The following is an 18,642-nucleotide window of genomic DNA, read 5'->3' on the forward strand; positions in this document are numbered from 1 at the left end:
AGTGGGATATCTGTCTGCAGTGGGGTGGTGTTATGCCGGTATTTGACACCAGAGGGCGACATTGGTTCGTTAGATTTTTGTGAATTTTATTGAGTTTTATTTTTGTTGCTAGATCCATGTTATTGGTTTTACTGATAAAATAAAAAGTATTGCTTCCTGTTAAAACACAGTAATAAATGTAGTTTGCATTGTCCATCTAAAAGACATGGCATGGTTGTAGTTAAAGGTTAGGACTTTATTTTCTTGGCTTTGAGTACAACTCAAGTGTTTTCTTACCTTCACTTTCTTGTTGAAACTCTGGAGCTTTTTTCACTACACCTGCTTCTGGAGGTGAATTTATTGTGTCCTCAATCTTGAGAAATTACGCTAGCACTGACACATCTTATCTGGAATTAGACACTGGAATGTTAAAAGCAGGACTATGGTCTTAAACTAATTCCTTAAATGTTTTTTATTTTTTGTTTGTTTTATTCTCCTAACTGGAAACGTCATCATCTGTCTGCCAGTAGGGTCTTTAGGTAGGCAATGCCTGTCAACCTTAACAGACCTGAACAAATGTTGATTTATATTGTGTCATAGCTAGCCTCCTCTCCAGAACACTAAGCTGGGAACTGGTTAAAATGTGAACAATTTTTTATCAGCTGAGCTTGTCCAATCCATAATCAAACTAACAGACTGGAATCAAAACCATGTCCAGGGTTTCCATCTGAAAACCTGCTAGCCCTAGTTGTGGGGGCATTAGGAAAATCATTAAGTTCTGGAGTACTGGTGAATAAAAAAAGACATCTGACCTGAATCTCCCTATACCGACTGTACTGTGTTGCCATTGTGCTTCTCTCAAAGAGACTCTTTAGCTCATCTTTGCTATCACTGTTGCTGGTGTACAAAAAACTATAATAAATAAACAAACAATGCCTAGCCTTGGTGGGGGCGCAAGTAAAACCTGGTGGCCCGTCAGGCTGGTAATACTCTGAGGGAAACCAGTCATCTCTGAAGTCTCTCTATCAACTCATTTCAAACTAAAATGTGAAGGAAACGGTTAAACGACCATGCGCGAGAACTCAAGTTGTGCACAAGAGTCTGTCAGCATATTTTAGGTTATCAAGTTACAGCAGGGAATAGTGTGAGAGCAGAAGAGAGTTTCAGTCTCTGGTTACCTGTGCTGCATACTGACCGTAAAGTACAACACCACCCTACTTTTGCTCCACTTCTCCCCAGTAAACTGCTTCATTTGTTAATATTTTTACTAGTAAAGTTCTTGTGTTTAGACTGAGTGACTGAGTCCTGCTTTTCTTTGTATTTTAGCGTGACGTTCTTCTGCAGCTTTAAATAACAGGCGTTCTTGCTCAGGAGCCCATGTTGCTCAGAATAACCTTGAACTACTGATAGCTGCTGCTGAAGCCTGACCAGCCTTCCTCAGCACCTTTCCACAGAGATCCTGAGCTTCTAACAAACCCCTAACGTCTTCTCTCCGGCCGACCCGTGATGTTCAGATGAGGGTTTGTTGTCTGCTGTCTATTTAGGAACTGATCCCCAGTGATATCCAGAGACTCTGGTCTCCAGGTCAAAGGGGTCAGAGTGGTGACAGAACGACCCTGGTGAGAAATCGCCCCGATCACACGCGTGCTGTGTCAGACGAGTCCCGGTGCACATTCCAGCACCAAGGGGTCATGAGAGCTGGGTCTGACTGGGCCCATCCTCTTTTCAGACTCTGACATCAGCTGCTGCGCCTCGCTAAGCTGACACTCTGACCTCACAGACTACTTTAAAGACTGCCAGGCAGACGGCTGGACGAGTTTCTCATCTGGTCGAAGCTCAACAAGCGCCGCTTTGAGATATCTGGACGATACCAAGAGGAGCTGGGAAAGGTTCTTCCGTCTCCTTCTGGGACATGAACCACTAGAAGGTTTACGTTTTTTCTGCAATGCTGCGGCATTGCCCCATTCCCCGTTTCTCGTCGTCGGGTGCTCGGGCAAAGATGCCAAATGCTGCTGCTGAGAAGGAGAAGGCTGTACGTGTCCCGAAGGAGAGCCAGGCCCTGGACCTGCCAGACCCCAAGGACATTGCCTCCAAATCGTTACCGCCCCAGAAAGTACTCAAGATTTTTAGCATCAACATCATCGCGCAAGGTTTACCGTTCTATCGCAGACGGGTGAGTGGCGTCCGTCACCAGAGAGGATTGCACTTTAGTTTCAGTTTTAATCACTGATCCTGAAATATCAGAGACCACTGCAGAGGCTAGAGCTCACTCACGGGCAGACTCAAAATGTCTGCCGAATAACTACACAGTTAATAACTAAAGAGATCTGCTGATTAATGCTGAACAGCTGCAGATGTTTGCTGAATAACGATGAATAACTGCATAGATCTGCTGAATAATGCTTAATAATTACATAAATCTGCTGAAGTCTATTCAACACTTTCTCTGTTCTTGACCACAACTTAGCAAAGAATAATTACCTCTTTCGCTCACAGAGATTGATAAATACTTATCTGACAAACATTTTTGCTAAATTTTATACAAAACTACCAAAGTATTTTAGTTCTAGTCACAATTCATAATTTTAAAATAAATAGGATGTGAACAGCAGCTTGATTTGTATCAGTATTACAAATCAAGCTGCTGTTCACTGAATGTGGTAGGACATTGGTTTGTCTTTTTGTCCGTTGTTTCCGTTTCCCATTTACGGTTTGCTCTCTGTGGCTCCACCCCAAGCAGATGACGACAATGTAGCAGAAAGGACTGGGCCCGAGGGCCTATTTTAGTCTACTTTAACATTCCTGCTGAATTCAGTCAGCTTGATGTTCGTCTAGATTAATGCACAGTGATTCGTAGCGATGTCACAAGACGCCCGTCTGATGTAAAAACTGTTTATAATGTGTGCGTCTACTGCATGTGACGCTGAGGATATGAAAATATATATTAATTCTGCCAATTTGCATATTTCAGAACACTTGACTGCATATTTGATAAAGTTGGTTCAGTTGTCAGACAGATCTATGGTTAGCGATATATATATATTTTTTCCATTTGATAAGGTCTCAAGTCCTGAATGCGTCAAAGACATCAAGAGTTGCAACTTTACACCTGAGCTGCTGTTTCCATTTTAAGATCCTAGTTTGTTTACTGCTGCTGAAGGACCTCTACATTCCCCCCCAAGCCCGTGTGCTTTATCAGTGAAATAATGTGAGCAGTCTAACTCATTAGTGTAACTCTAGAAATTGCTTGGAGGATAAAACTAACCCCCATTCCTAGTTTTATTTTTTCTTCTTCAAGAACAAACATGTAGGCAATCAATATAACTTTTTATTTTGTCACAAATCTTTGAACACAACTGTGGAAAATATCAGGTTAAAAAAAAAAGAACAATCTAATTATAAGGGATCGAGATTAGGTTCAAAGCAGTCATAGTAATTTCTGCAAGATGCATATTTTACGTTTCAGTAGTATATATGGGGCTGAGATGCTTAGACTTACCATAAATGGCGGGAACGTTGTGATAAAGTAGAAAATTCAGAACAAAGCTGTAGTAATCATAGTCGCCATTAATTTCTCACTATTTAGCAAAAGTCCTGCTGATGAACGAACTACTCTGATGGTTGGTAGCTTCAGCACACATGGATCAAAATGGCTCCACACAACAGAGAGTCATAGAAAGTAAAAGCTGTTTCCATGTGTTTGTATCGCTGTACCATATAATTACGCAATTTAACATTTTGGAAATAAATTTGCTTAATGAAATCATGGCAGTTTTGGAAAAAAATAGTTGATTAATAAAAGAAAAACTTTTTGGTTATCTTGAAATTGGCTTGTTTTGCAAAACTGCAATGGAAACACTTATTACGTGATCAACAACCGGAAACTGCCACTGGCTGAAACCATGAAGAAGAAGACGGGAAGTAGTTGGAGAATCTTTGTGCAGTGAATTTTCTCATGACTTATAGCATGAACAAGCTTATTTCATGGAAATGTAGCAATGTTTTTCGACATTAGCGGAATGCTGACAAAGCTTTGGGTACATTTTGTAGTGTAATTGCTGCTAGTGAGAGAAAAGCATCGATTCCTCCATGTCTCAGCCGCCATGCTGCCCTTTGGTTTTCCTGACCCGTTTCCATTTCCTTCTGGTCAACCAGTAAGGGGCCCAGTTCATCTTCATGTAACTTACAGATCAGTTCTCCTGACAGTTAATAATTTTCATTAAGTAGGGAGGGAAATTTCACATGTAATTCAGTTTATTTACACAATTATTTTATTTTTGTGCATTTCCTTCTACACCCTTTCTCCATTAGTTTTACTTCTGATCCCAGAGGAGCCAGTTAACCCTTATGAAACATTCAAACATAACTCAAGCTCAAGCTTTTCTATTTTAGTTAGCATGTGAATGCTGGTTAACGGGCAGAGTTTCACTCTGTGATGACAGAACAGCCATGCAGACTGAGTGTAGTCGCCGACTGGAACCAAACCCAGCTGTATGACCAGGCGTCCAGTCAAAGTAAGAGTAGTTGCTCTGTGCATGTTGTGGGGTAAACTAAGTCATGGTGGTTCATGGATTTCCTGGTCCTGGTCTCCTCTGTGGCCTCTGCTGTGTATGTGGCAGCTGTCAATAAATAGCTTCACAGGGAACTTCCAAGGGCTCCCTCTGGTATAATTTAACTAAATTAGCCTGAAATAAAATCTTAAGAACAAATGGCTGATACCAAAACACAGTTTTAATCTTCGTCCTTTCGTTTCAGTGCCTCATTAGTTCTGATGCAAAGTATTTACTTCAGCAGTTTTCCTTTTTCTTTTTATGTACCATAAATGGTACATAAAAAGACAAACAAATGTTTGTCTTTTGGCATTAAAAAGGCAGGGATAAAAAACAAACTTTCAGTCATTAAACACAAACTCAGAGCAACAGAGTGCAGCTTAAAGCAGCGATTAGTTTAGACTCCTGCTATTATGATGGTTTGTTAATCATGTCTTCCACTCTTGGAAGACATATCCAGAAGTATTTTGCCAGTTTTACAAAATACTGGCAAAAGTATTTTGTTTCCCCAACATCAACCCTGATGTTGGAGACATCAGGGTTTCAGAGCCTTCAACATGCATCTGAAACATTACACAAGAAGACCAAACTATATTAATAAACAGAGCTACTGTCATTCAGTGCAACAGACATTAACATTAGGATAGTTTTCACAAGCTTGCACTGAAAATGGATTCAACTTTCCCTTCTGACTGTCGTCTCTAGTTTTTCCAGCGCAGCGCACAGTAGCCAGCTTCACAGCCAGGCAGGCAGGCGCCAGCAGTGTTGCTTTTTTGAAATAAGTAAGTTTTAATGTTTCATGTTAAATTTATTTTAAAGTCTTACTATGGGTAGTATAAGTTTACAAATATCGACTATGTAAGTAAAATGTTTTACATTGTTTTAATGTAAAAAAGTCCAAGAAAAATTAATTCTGAAGTTTGTGGCGTCATTTATTTAGCCACGGCTGTGCGCTACAATCAGTTAAACGCAGAGGAAACCCTGGACATCCTACTGTCCCATCAAACAGTTTAAAATGCTGTCCATCATCAAATAGAAACGTACATATTTGTAAAAACTCTCAAACCTTTGTTTTTATGAACGTAGAGCTTCTATATTTATCACATTTGGTTTAGAAATATATTACTTTTATTCTTAAACTTTTATTTTAGCTAAACTATAATCTAAAATCCTTTAGCTTTGTTCAAAAGATCTGATTTGAGGTTAAGTCATCTAAGACTTGGATTTTACGATTCAAACCAGCCATTCCTTAAGACAGAGGTCCTCTTCTCCAGGTTAAAGAGCTACAGAGAGAATTCTGTCTGAACTTCCGGAAACAGGAATGTAGCTCCAGCTGTTGAAGGAAATGGCTGCCATGATATAGATCCTTAATGACTGGAGGTTTTAGCTGCGCTGCCACTTTATCACGCCCCTGCTCCATGAGCTGCAGGCCTGTCGGGTAAGGCAATCTGGACGTGCCCACTGCAGCTATGTCTGCATCTAGAGCCATCAGCAGAATGCATCTGCCATGTGAGCAGGTGTTGTGGGTGTGCTGGAGCTTTCTTTAGCCGCTTCCTCTCAGTGTCCGGTTCCCTCCATGAGAGAGGTCAGCAGCTCCAGAACTCCACCTGGATCAGATGGATGGTTGATGACCAAGCTTTGGTCAAACTGGCTGACAGGCCAAGGAGGTCACTCAGCCGTCTGATTCAGCTGCATTGGAGCAGCAGACTGGAGTTGCTGACCTCTGACCTGGGCATTTATCTCACACCAATGTGGTTTGATCTAACCCATCCCACTGTCGCTCTGGTGTCATATTAAGGGTTGCTCTCCCGCTGGAAACTGAAGCTCTGCCCAGGTTTCAGGTCTTTATCGGCATTTATTCCGATAAATGCCGATAAAGCATTTATCGTCTTTCCCTCATTTCTCCTGTCAGAATGAGGAGCAATGTTTTGTTTTCCATAGTGGTGCGTTCACACTAAACGTGTCCAACGCTTCAAGTTCGATGCAGACGCTTAACATTTTGCTTTACACCCAGTGTTTCAGACATCAGGCGCGTCCGGTTTACATTCAGAGTCTGTATGGAGGCATGTGGAGGGTCAAAATAGCCCTAGCCATTGTTTTCAGTGGCCGACCTATTTGTCAGAGGCATCAAACGCTCAAAATGCTTCAAATTGCACCACACTAGATGACGACCCTCTACGTGCCTCTGCATAGACTTTGAATGTAAAAAAAGACGCTATCAATGTTAATCTAAAAAGTTTTACATGTTATTACATCACGCTGATTAATCTCATCACCTAGAAGCCAGTGGAGGATTACCCAGATCACAGCGCCGTATTACACGGTCCATGTTATATTGTACTGTGGTCAACCCTAACCCTAACCCAAACCGGAGTGAAAAGCTGAGCTAGGAGAGTCAGACTGGTGTGCAGCAGCAGTTTCACAGGTTTTGCCACTGTGCCTAATAACTGCTTAAAATGAAAAAAACAACGGCATGGAGTCAAAAAATAGATGTAGTACATTCACAAAGTTAGTGGTTTTATGGAAAAACCATAAAAAGCATGGAGTCCAAGCATTATCGATACTCTTGTGTATGTTGTGTCATGTCAGCTGCAACATCATATTACGACACAGACCTGGATGTGGACCTGGAGTCAGATGATCTGATGAATCAATTCCTTAAAGGGGCAATATTATGTAAAATTGACTTTTTTTAATCATTAAAACATATTATAATGTTATTCCCTCATCAAAAGCACACCTGGAGTGTTGCCTTGATTCTTTCATGCATGTTTCAGAAATCCTTCAATCTCCCATAGCAACCATTCAGCTGTGCAAAACACCTGGGTGGACCTACCTCTGCCTTCCAGACGTAACTCCTCCTCAAAGCTGCAGTTTCCAAACTTTTGAGCTTCCACCTCAAAGAGCACATTTCTTTTACGTCCTACTTGATAAATATACATCATTTCATAACAGCTGAAAGTAACATAGTTTCTTGATTGTGCTATAAAAGGGCACTATGTGGCTGGAAAATACATAATACTGCCCCTTTAAGAAGCTACATATGAATTCCATTTACTTACCATTTATAGTTTTTACAAGACAACTTCCAAAATGATGTTATTTTTTTAGACTTATTTACGTTAGATTTGTAAATTCTGCACCGCCATTGATCAGAAAATAAAGTATAAAGCATCAACATGAGCCTTTTAACATGCCCTGATTACTATAGTTAACCTTATGGGGGCACTTATGAAAGTTTTCAGTCTCACTGATGTCTCTGCCTGGTTCAGAGTTTTTAATCTGCAGACGTGTTTATTAAGCAGTGTGGCATGAAGGAGCAGCTGCGTTTACCGTCGGCGCTCTCTGTGGACCCGAGTGTACAGAAACCAAAGCTGGCCTGCAGGCATCCTGCTGCTCCACAAACAACCAGACCTTTTAACTAGTTCTGTTTAGTTTACACATAGCCAGATGCATAATGATGAGCATGACGGAGTGGAAAGCTAATTAGTCTTTCCAAGTTTTTGTTCTTTCTTCCCCAACTTCTGTATGTGATGCAAGGTATTGCAACACGCTGGAAGGAAGTCTGGATGAAGCTGTGAAGAGTTTAGATCAGATGATGAACTGTTTGATGTGAGAAGTTCATATTAACATGTGAACATGCATAAAGTACATGATGGAGATGTCAGCAATGATTAGAAATAATAGACGTGGAGCATCCTCATCATTACTGAAAGTTTAAGCTGACTTTAAGCTTCAGCATCTTTTCTTTGCAGATAAAGGATGATTGAAGAGATGAAATATTCTGAGACTTTATGAAAAAACAAATTCAGATCTAGAACTCTAGGGATTCAGCTCCTTCCTAAAGCCAGCCACTTTTTATTTGCTTTAAAAATGTTATTATTTAAACAAAAAAACTTGTTGATAAAAAGCTTTGGCGATAAAATGATATATATTTTTTAGCTGCATCAAATTTTTTTATCTTTCAAAACTTTAATGGAAATACTTTTTTCATATCACACGAGTCACATGATCAACATGTCACAAACCATGAAGAAGATGACAGGAAGTAGTTGAAGAATCATTGTGCAGCATGTTTTTTAAAGGGCCACTTTTGTGTAATGTTATTCCCTTGTCAAAAACTTACCTGGAGTGTTGCTGTGATTCTTTCATGGATGTTTGAGAAATCTTTTAATCTCCCATGGCAACCATTCAGCTGTGCAATTTGAGTGGTGGGACTTAGCTCCACCTTCAAAGGCGAAACTCCTCCTTTGAGCAGCAGTTTTCAAGTTTCTGAACTTCGGCCTCACAGTGCAGCCCTCCCCACTGCTGCCCCTCTCAGCTCCTTCAGACTATCCAGCAGCAATTAGCAAACACTTAGTGAAAATGCACATCTGCTGAGCTCGTTATAGGATCTGGTAAAAACGTTTTTAGGGGTTAATAGAGGAGCCATGTTGGGATAACTTCCTGAAGGCGGAGTTTCAGAAAGAGCAGCAGCTTCTTGAAGAGACAAGAGGACCAATTTCAAGGTGTTGAATGACAAAGACATATCTTTTAATTCATATTTGATAGAGCATTTCTATAACAGCTGAAGATAACATAGTTGTGTGAATGTGCTATAAAACGGCACTGTGTGCCTGGAAAATACATAATTCTGCCATTTTAAAGATTTAGCTTTTAGCTAACGGTCTGTGGTGGAGCAGCAGCGCAGCGCAGCGCAGCGCAGCGCAGCGCAGCGCTGCAGGATGGCGGATTCTTTACCCTTGGGCTGCAAATAACCCAGAGCAGAGTCATCTGCCATTGGCTATTCTGAGAAGCTGCTCCATTCCGGGGAGGCGCACGGATCTGGCCGACTGGCGGCCCAGACCCGGGTTCGCCCGAGCAGTTGTGTTTAATCTGCAGGTTGCCAGCAGGAGCACAGGCTGCAGTAGAGGATCAGTCGAGGCGCTTACATCCTCCTGGGTTATTTTCCTCCTCATGTCCTAATTATTCTGATTCCAGCATCAACCAGCTCATAATGGCTGAGCTGACACTTTTTTGGTTGAACTGAAGTCTGGTTAAAATATGATTTGATGGTGCACAGTATCGTTATAGTGTTAAACGCTGCTTTACATGCAGTGAATACTGGATGTTGTCGTTGCCTCAGCTGCTGCAGGCTGCCTGGAAGCTCTGACAGCTCCCATAGAGGGAGGAAGAGGCTTCTTCCATCGGTCACAGACCTTAAATATGGTTTTACCTTCAGTTTAAAGGTACACTAACGTTTGTTTAATTTTAAGATAAATAATCTTGACTGAGGTAGTGGTGCGCCTATCCGCTTTTTTCACTTCCTGTACCAATATCGGTCTGAAGTTAGGCATCAACCAATACCAATCCAATACAGAAAAACAGCTCTGGATTGACTTAAAACTTAAAAAAATATCAAATAAATGTACTGAATTACAAATTTATTTGCTAACTCTACAGCTGAACAGCACACTGAAATACACCAACAGCTTCACAAGCTTGGTCAAACATCTAAAAACTTTAATTTGTCCAATCAGTTCAGTTAAGAGTCGAAGAGCCAGTGGAAAATGATCTGACATTGACAAAAACAATAAGTTGACTATGTTGGTCAAACATGTAAAAAATAAACTGCAACAAAACTTTTTCTTTCAAATGGTTGAAGTGTAAAAGAAACCATTTGATCAGACTTACTTTGTCAACAATAGTTTGCAAAAGCTGCTTTGACCAATATGTATATGATTTCATTAAACATTATTATTTAAATGGCAAAATTGACCATTTAAATAAGGGTAAGTGTATTTACCAGAAAAAGAAAAAATAACTTTTTTTGAAAAGAAAAAAATTCTTTAAAAAAAATTAATTTTTTTGGTGAAATTCCTCTTAATCATATGTTGATATGGATTAAGATAAATAAGAAAGGTGCTGGAAATGAGGGTAAAATAATCTGGGATAAACTGTAACTTGTTTTCAGCTGTCGGCCATGTTTTCTCCGCCCGACCTGGTTCTTTATCAGCCTGGATGGTGCGAGTGGTAATTTAGGCCCCAACGTCCATGTTTTGCAAGTTCTCATCTTCATAATGACCTTGGCTGTGTAGTAATCTGCCTCCATGTCTGACGGCGGCGGCGGTGTTCAGACCAAAAATATCCATCTGTCAGAAACAAGGAGCCGCTTCGGTACAGGTAGTACCGATGAAATACTATACGGTCCAACAGATGAAGGCTTATCACGTCCCAGCTGCAACACAGAAAATCTTGGAGAACGTTTCACCATGGTTGCCGAGGTAAACAGTATTAAGAACACTCAGATTTCACCGATGTTTCAAAAAATCACAAACATTTACAGCAGAAATCTTTAACTCGTGCTTATTCACTCTATAGTTCTCACACTATTCTGTGAAGACAGTTCTGACAATTCAAAGTTAAATCACTCTTCCTTGTCCCTATTTATTATTAAAGATACGCTTCCTGCATGTGTCTCGGGCTCCCTTTAGCTCACCCTGTGTTGGCTCAAACAGGACAAATGCTTCCTGGCTGGCAGAGGATTAGCTGCTGGTTCAGAAATGAAAGTCATCTCTTTTTTTTGGCACTGCCAACGTGTTTTATATTACTTTTGAAATTTGGCTCTTGATGTCTTTTTTCCATATGTTTTCTTGGGGGGGGGAATAAAACGTTGGCAAGAAATCCCTTTCCACCTCACTGGAACCACATTAGAACATTGGATTTTAAAACTTGACGGTTTCATACACATTTCAAGTATAACTGACATTTAGCAATACGTGATACTTTTCCTGAACAAAAGTTGAAACAAACGAATATGTGTAGGGCTGGACGATATGACTTAAAAACGTATCACAATATAGGGTTTCATACTATTCTGTGAAGTATGAAACCATTATTGATATCAGTCAATATCAACAACTATTGATGTTTTTGTTTTAAATATCTGAAATCCTGCCAAACTTGTGGTGTCACCTTAACCTTTTTATTCACACTTTTCACTTGTGTATTTTTAAGCAGTTACGAGGCACAGTGGCAAGACCTGACACTGCTGCTGTACAAGTTGCTCAACAGGTTGTTGCTAGGTAACCAAAGAGTGAATGAGTCTTAGTTGAGGCCACCAACTTTTCTCTCGCCAACCGTCTTTCCATAACATAAAGGAATACATTTTCATATGCTGAATGTAAAAAATAAAATGTTAACTTCATTTTGTCAGCTTTATCAAATATTGACTTGATAAACAGAAAATGTTGGTTTTCTCACATTGTTAAACGTGGACATGAAGTGATTTAATTTACGCCTGCCCTCAATATCAACCTTGCTTATTAGCGTCATATTTTTTTCCACCATGTTACAATTTTCCAGATTTAACACTTCCGCTTTTCTGTCGTCACTTTCTCTCCTTTGTAGCGTATCAGTAATTTATGAATGAGAAGTTCCGTCATGCAGCTTGACTGAATGAGCGCTTATTAAGGTGAAACACAAGGAGCTTGTCGAGTGTTTATATTTCCAAAGATAACCGGATAAATTGCTACTTTTCATCCCACAGCGAACTCTGTTTGTACAGTTTCTCTTTCTTGTTCTGGTATGGCCTCACCATATTTATTTCTGTATTAACTATCTCCACTTAAACATGACCAGTGGTGTCCTATTCTGGATAGTGGCCAAACTACAGCACTGAAAGAAAGTCTAACCGGATGTTAATAATTTAATAGATTGGAACTAATTTTAATCAAACTAACCATTAATCAACAATTAGTTGTAAGTCAATTAATAGGCTGCATTCCAAGTTGGAAATAAAATAAGACTTAAACTTAGTTTTAATGGCTGGGATTCAACGTGGCGCCTAGAACAGCAGACACTGCATAACTGGCATTTTAGCTAAAGCAGCATCAGCTTAGCTACTTAAAAGAAATAATAATTTCCCACTTATGAGGAACCAGCAGTGATGCACAGTGGGCCCAGAGCTGTTGGGGGTGGTGAGGGGAGGCAGTGTGTCTTGGGCAGGTTTAGCTCCAGGTGGTTCCGACCGCAGCGGACCATCTGTCCCGTCTGCAGCAGAGAGGGAAGCCGTCTGCTCCGGGGTTCCTGCAGAGATGCAGGAATTCTGGATCAATTCTAGCAGACATTGTTGCCGTAACAACACATGGCTGAGTCATTCTGGACGTCTTCTCCAGGAGACAGAGGAGCAGCCTTGATTTGCTCAAATGATAAAAACACTCAATGAAACATGACTCATTGTATGACTCATTGTATGGTTCAGATGAGTCAGACCAAGAGCAGGAGCTGGAGTTGCTTCCGAACAGAAGTTTACAAAAAGTCTTAATGCATTTATATTAGGCTAATTTTAAACTACAGCGTTTAAGTGATTATTAACAAAGGGTAACAAAGTATGTATAAAAAACTGGCGGATAAGAGACAAGTGACCTGAAGGTCACTTGACTGTGCTATAAAATGGCACTAAAATACATAAAACTGGTCCTGTAAAAACACCTAAAAGAGATTTCTGATAATCTGTAATTCAGCCTTTGAAACGTCTATTGAATCGTACTGTAAACTGTAAAAAAGAAGAAAAAACAAAGGCCTTTTAATTACTGAAATCTTTCTCTTATTTTTTTTTCTGTCTCCTTTCTTCCGGTTGGACGGGAACATAAAGGTAAGAAAAAGTTTTGTTTTCCTGTAAATGCTCATGCTGTGGTTTCCTTTCTCTTTTCTAATACTTTATTCTGAACCACATTTGTTACAAACACATTTTGTTCTCAGGTGCAAAAGCTCAGAATATTTCTGTGACCAATAGGGGGCAGCATGACCTAAAAACTGATCACTTTTAGAGCCTTTGTGTGTCAACCAACCATGATCCATACATTCAGCCTCAGCTTTTTGTGCACCACTTTGTCTGATGTGTGAATTTAGTTGGCGGCGACTCCGTCCTTCCTTCCTCCCGCTGGTTTTGTTGTTTGTGCCGATTTTAAAATTACGCCATTTCCTCTTCTGCCCCTGTTAAAAAAAAAAAAAAAAAACATCCATCCTCATCTCTACTAAAGCTAATATGTAAAAGCAGTCCTGGTGTCTGCAGACACACCTGGCTAAGAGCTTTGATAAACGTTCACAATGTCATGGCCGTGATTGCAGCACTCAGTGCCATATTAGTGGACCAGATCCACTCCTCCATCTCCCACATTAACGCAGTGGTAAGTATGCAGCAAAAAAAACAAAAACACATCCTTTTGTACAAGGTCAATGCTAACAGGCCTGTAGCTTTTGTTAAATACTGAAGCAACAACTTAGCTTGAAAGCAGAATAATAAGCAGACAACTAAAAATCAAATGTACATTAAAATAAGTTGTTAAAAGTAAAGTTTTCTTAAAGATTCAGCTGTTTAATGTGAATTTCCTCAGGAGGACGTTTTTCTTACACACAACTGCTTTTAGAGGAAGTTTGATGTATTTATTTCTAAATAATATTTCTAACAAAATATTCTTTGACAAATAAAGCTGACATGATTTAGCCATGTTTCTGCTGAGTTGTGGCTAATGTGCAGTCCCAGCAGGCCAGAGTCAAAGACGGGGCTTAGCTATAATCATGCAGTCTAACAGCATGATTAATATTATTATCATGATTAATATTATTTCAAAGTATTTATATATTTAGAAGTAATTTTAAAATAAAATGCAAATTACAAATACAGTCCATAACTATAATTATAAAAGAAACTTATTTTACCTCATGTACTTACAAAATGTTTGATACATTGATGCCCTCAGACCCAAAACGTTGTTGTATTTATCTTTAAAAAAATCATCTTCATAGCATGAAGATTTATCAAAATTATGTAATCTGTTTAAAATTTAATGACATTTTTTGTCCCCAATAAATGATAATTTCTTACATCTTGACTCCACTGTTGTTTTTTGCAACAGTTTCCCTTCTCATGCGTCTTATTTACACCATATAATGTGTAATATGCGCAAATATGCGTCTCAAATTTTACTGGGAAAATCCTAGAAGATATTAATTGGCTTCAGTAAACGACCCAGAACAAAGACATAACAATAAAACTTGATATATTTGTGTATCAAATACTACGGCACACTGTTCAGAACAAATTTTTTGGCTTCATCCGAAAAATTAACGATGCAGTTCACTCATGGCATCACTTTAAAAACAAAATAAAACTGTCTTGCATTAGAGTTTATAGTAGAGTATTTTCAACTCAAACTGCATCCACCTAGGAACTACATCAGACCAAGGTTATTAAATTTAACTAAAACCAATAAAAACTGAAACCGAGAAAACATTTTTGTTAACTGAAACAAATAAAAACACTAATGAGGAAAATCTATAACTACTTGGACCTATGTCATGCGTTTGTAAAACTACAACATAGTGAAGTTATTATAATATTCTTCATCATTAGCCTTTCAAACTGAACCTAAATATTAACCAAAGCATGGAAAAACTAAAAGTAGTGCTAACATAAAAGCTAAACTAAAGCTAAATATGTAACTAATGATAAAAAAGTACTAGCAAAGACACTAAAAACTAATTAAAACTAACTAAATTAGACAAACAAAAAGCCACAACGAAATCAAACTGAACTATCATGAAAAACCCAAAACTGTCATAACCCTGCACCAGACGGAGAGTCTGCCACACAGCTGGGGATGATTTCGGTGCTGATCAGCCATCAGAGGGATGAGCTAAAACATTAAAGTCCCGTTTCCAGGCGGTTCATCATGCAGAATGCTGATGTGGCGTTAGCTGATGCATGTCTGTATACTTTTCACTGTGGAGGACGGAGCAGCCTCTCTGACAGTTCTGATCCGCTGTGCGTTCCCACTGCCGGGCCCATGACGGATCCATATCATCTCTTCTCTACAGCAAGAGAAGAACCTCATAAAAGCTTTTCATATGGATTGTTTTATACGTCCAACCGCCTGAATGAGACTGACTCAGAATACACTTTATCTCAACATGGAGGGAAAAAAAATTCTTGCTCAGGGAAAATAATCACAGGTGCGTGCGTGCGTGCGTGCGTGCGTGCGTGCGTGTGTGTGTGCGTGTGTGTGTGCGTGCGTGCGTGCGTGTGTGTGTAGGAGCAGTACTTCAAACCCTCCAGTGTTCTCTAGAGTGCTATCACCGCTCTATATTCCTAGCTGTTGAGCAGAAACGTGGCGTTAAGTACAAGACAGTGTTCAATTATTTTCCATCTCTCTTTAAGTGCTTTTTTTCTACCTTCCTCTTCATTTGCCATTGGTTCTTAAGAGAGGAATATGCTTCTAAATATGGCAAATAGTGATAAGAAATTAGTTTTCTGTACATACATTTTCATCTGTGCCATTGAAACATTTGGTAAAGAGTCATAAACCTTCATATGGTGTAACGTATTTCTAACCAAAACTGCATAAACTTTTTTGCTAAGTTATGGAAACCCAACATGACTAACTAGATCTATTGCTTCTGGAAATGCAAATTATGATTAATTAGTTGATCTATCGATCTTATTGATCGATTGATTAATTGATAAGCGGCCATTTTCACTCATATCAATATTGCTAACCGTCTCTCCATCATAAAGGGCTATGTTTTGTCAGCTATACGAAATAATGACTGAATAAGAAGAAATTTGTGGTTTTCTTACATTATTAAGCATAGACTTATTTACGAAATATAACAAAACGGGAAAAGAATAAAATATGTGAAACACTAAATACACTATGTCCAGAGCGATATTCATGCAGAAGTATCTGTGGTTGCTCTGGAAGGAGTTTTCAAACCTGGCTCCATGAAGTGCGTCAAGTACTCACAACAGAAAATAAATATATCAAATCTAATTAAAAACATAAATAAGTGATCAGTTCTTTACTGTTATGGTCTGTAAGATATATTAATTCTCAGTACTAGATATGGTCTCAACAAACCCATGATATTTCAACAATATTATTTTACCTTTTATCTGGAAATAGTGTCTGTTTATTCTTGCTATACAATCCTCTGTATTAATTATTGCTCGAAAGGTCTTGCCATACCAGTTTATTCCTCTGTATTTACTTTAGTTTCTTAGTTTATTCTTACATTGTATTGTTCATTCATTTCCATTTGGTTTCCTTTGATTAATATTATCCTCTCTTGGTTTATTGCTATGTCCACTTTAGTTTCCTGTTGCTATCACCTGCTGCGCCGCCTAATCGTCATGTGTTTCACACCATGTGTTGATTTATAAGCGGACGTTGTTAGTTAATCCATTGGAACTAAATTTAATTGAATAAAACATTAGTTGGCAATTAATCATAAGTCAATTTATTGTTTGCATCCCTAGCTGCTTCTATAGAATTTGTGCACATCTACAGTGCATTATCATTTTGGGTAGAGTAGTTGTCTTCCTAGAGAAACAGGTAAAGTGTCATCTTTGAGTTTTTCAACCATACCTTAAACTTTCTCCTCTGCACAGGCTATCCACACTCATCGTACATCCATAACCTGAAAGGACTTTGCACATTAGCTGTATGAACAGACATCTAGTTTTCACATTCTTTTGGCCTCAATGCCAACTCGGTGGATGGATGGATGGATGGATGGGTGGATGGATGGATGGATGGATGGGTGGGTGGGTGGGTGGGTGGATGGGTGGGTGGTTGGAGCTAAGTCAGCATTTCAGTAAAAGCCTGTGGATAGACTTGGTTTGACTCTTTGTAAGAGCTTAAATACACAAATACTTTGTGCTGTACTTAGCATTTTCTGTTGTAAGAAAATTCTATCGGAAGTAATTTTACCCTGTTTTAAAAATAAAAAGTCTCCATCTGCATCAACCACCTATGCTGGACGGGCCAAAGTTGTGTCCAAGGCCACAAATGGCTAAAGCGCCGCACTTTAGACACCCTTGGCCTAGTCGAAGGAACTGTGTGTAGTAAAGTTGCTTGAAGACACCAGAAGCCACATGTGTTGACTCTTCACCATCCCAATCTGGTCAGGATCTCACCCAAGCACATACACTCCCTCCCCACACACACACAGATGTACACCTCCTCCAAACATCAGCATGCTACTCTGGATAGAGCAGAAAGTGCTGATGTAGTCCAACTGGCCTCTTTAATTTGTGATGAGCGGGGCCAGCTCGGGACCGCCAGGGCCTGATGGCCAGACTGTTCCACGCCCCCCTCCAACTACTCACCCTCTTACAAGCCAGTTGTAGAAACACCTGCTAAGTCAGCAGCAGCTACAGAGTTCATCTTCCCGTTCTCACTCCTGAAAAGACACACATTTGCAAGCTCAGACCTGAACCCTGTGTAGAGGCTCGGGAAGTGTCAGCTTCACTTTTGCTTGGTCTCACTCTAATAATGATTAACCAATGACCAGCTGTTATGTTACATTGCTAAATATAGTAGAGTCACTATCTTAACTGAAAGCCGAAACTTAAAGCTAATCTCACATTTTTCTGAATTTCCAAAGATTAAACCGTCACATTTTTGTTGCGAGGATTCCACGAGCTGTGGAATTCTTCACACAGGTGTGAAGAATTCCACAGGTGTGAATGCACACATGTGCAGAACGCGGCTGCAAAGTTATTCTTTACATGAACAGGCAGACAACAACAAAAACAATGGCGGATAGCATTTTTCTGCATTTCGCTGTATTGTGCTACTTAACCTGTTCAGTTTAACACAATTCCTGATGAGGAATATATGTGTTACAAAAGCACTTCATTCATGGGAGACAGAGACAGGTTTCTCTTTATAGAACGCGGAAGCTAAGGGTCAAATCACATGTTTGATGACATGCTAAAATCACGGTATAGTGGCCTGGCAAGACAACTGCTGCTGTGACTTTAGGAGTCTTGGCAGTCCCATCTAAATCTGGAACTTTTTCCTTAATCAACACCTGAAGAACAAGACATTAGATTTGTTTTATGCAAATATCATGATTTGTCTCTAAACCAAGACCTCCTCTGTGGAAATCAGATCACAATCTCTGTTCTGAATGTAAACCTGACTACTTGTTAGAAAGACGACTGTTGCAGTGGTCACAAGAAGCCGAAGAAGCCCTACAGACTGATTGGATTGCTCTTTGCCAGCCACATGGAGAGGACATCAATGCCATGAATGAGTGACAACATAAACTTCTGTGTGTACAGCAC

General features: G+C 39.6%; 1 protein-coding gene across 3 annotated transcripts in view; it reads left to right on the plus strand.

Annotated features, from left to right (window-relative positions):
- Positions 1-18,642, plus strand: part of fbxw7 (F-box and WD repeat domain containing 7) — a 103,834-nt gene that overhangs the window by 34,584 nt on the left and 50,608 nt on the right. Inside the window, exon 1 of one of the 3 annotated variants that reach the window (XM_008398513.3) lies at positions 1,755-2,152. The exons of the other annotated variants lie outside the window; for them this stretch is intronic. Coding sequence (XP_008396735.1) covers positions 1,925-2,152 — 228 coding nt within the window. The 5' untranslated portion in view covers positions 1,755-1,924. Of the gene's footprint in view, positions 1-1,754; positions 2,153-18,642 lie in introns of those variants that run through there. 3 annotated transcript variants of the gene reach the window in all.

The sequence above is a fragment of the Poecilia reticulata genome, chromosome 1 (assembly GCF_904066995.2).
Source record: "Poecilia reticulata chromosome 1, P_reticulata-male-v2, whole genome shotgun sequence".
NCBI lineage: Eukaryota > Metazoa > Chordata > Actinopteri > Cyprinodontiformes > Poeciliidae > Poecilia > Poecilia reticulata.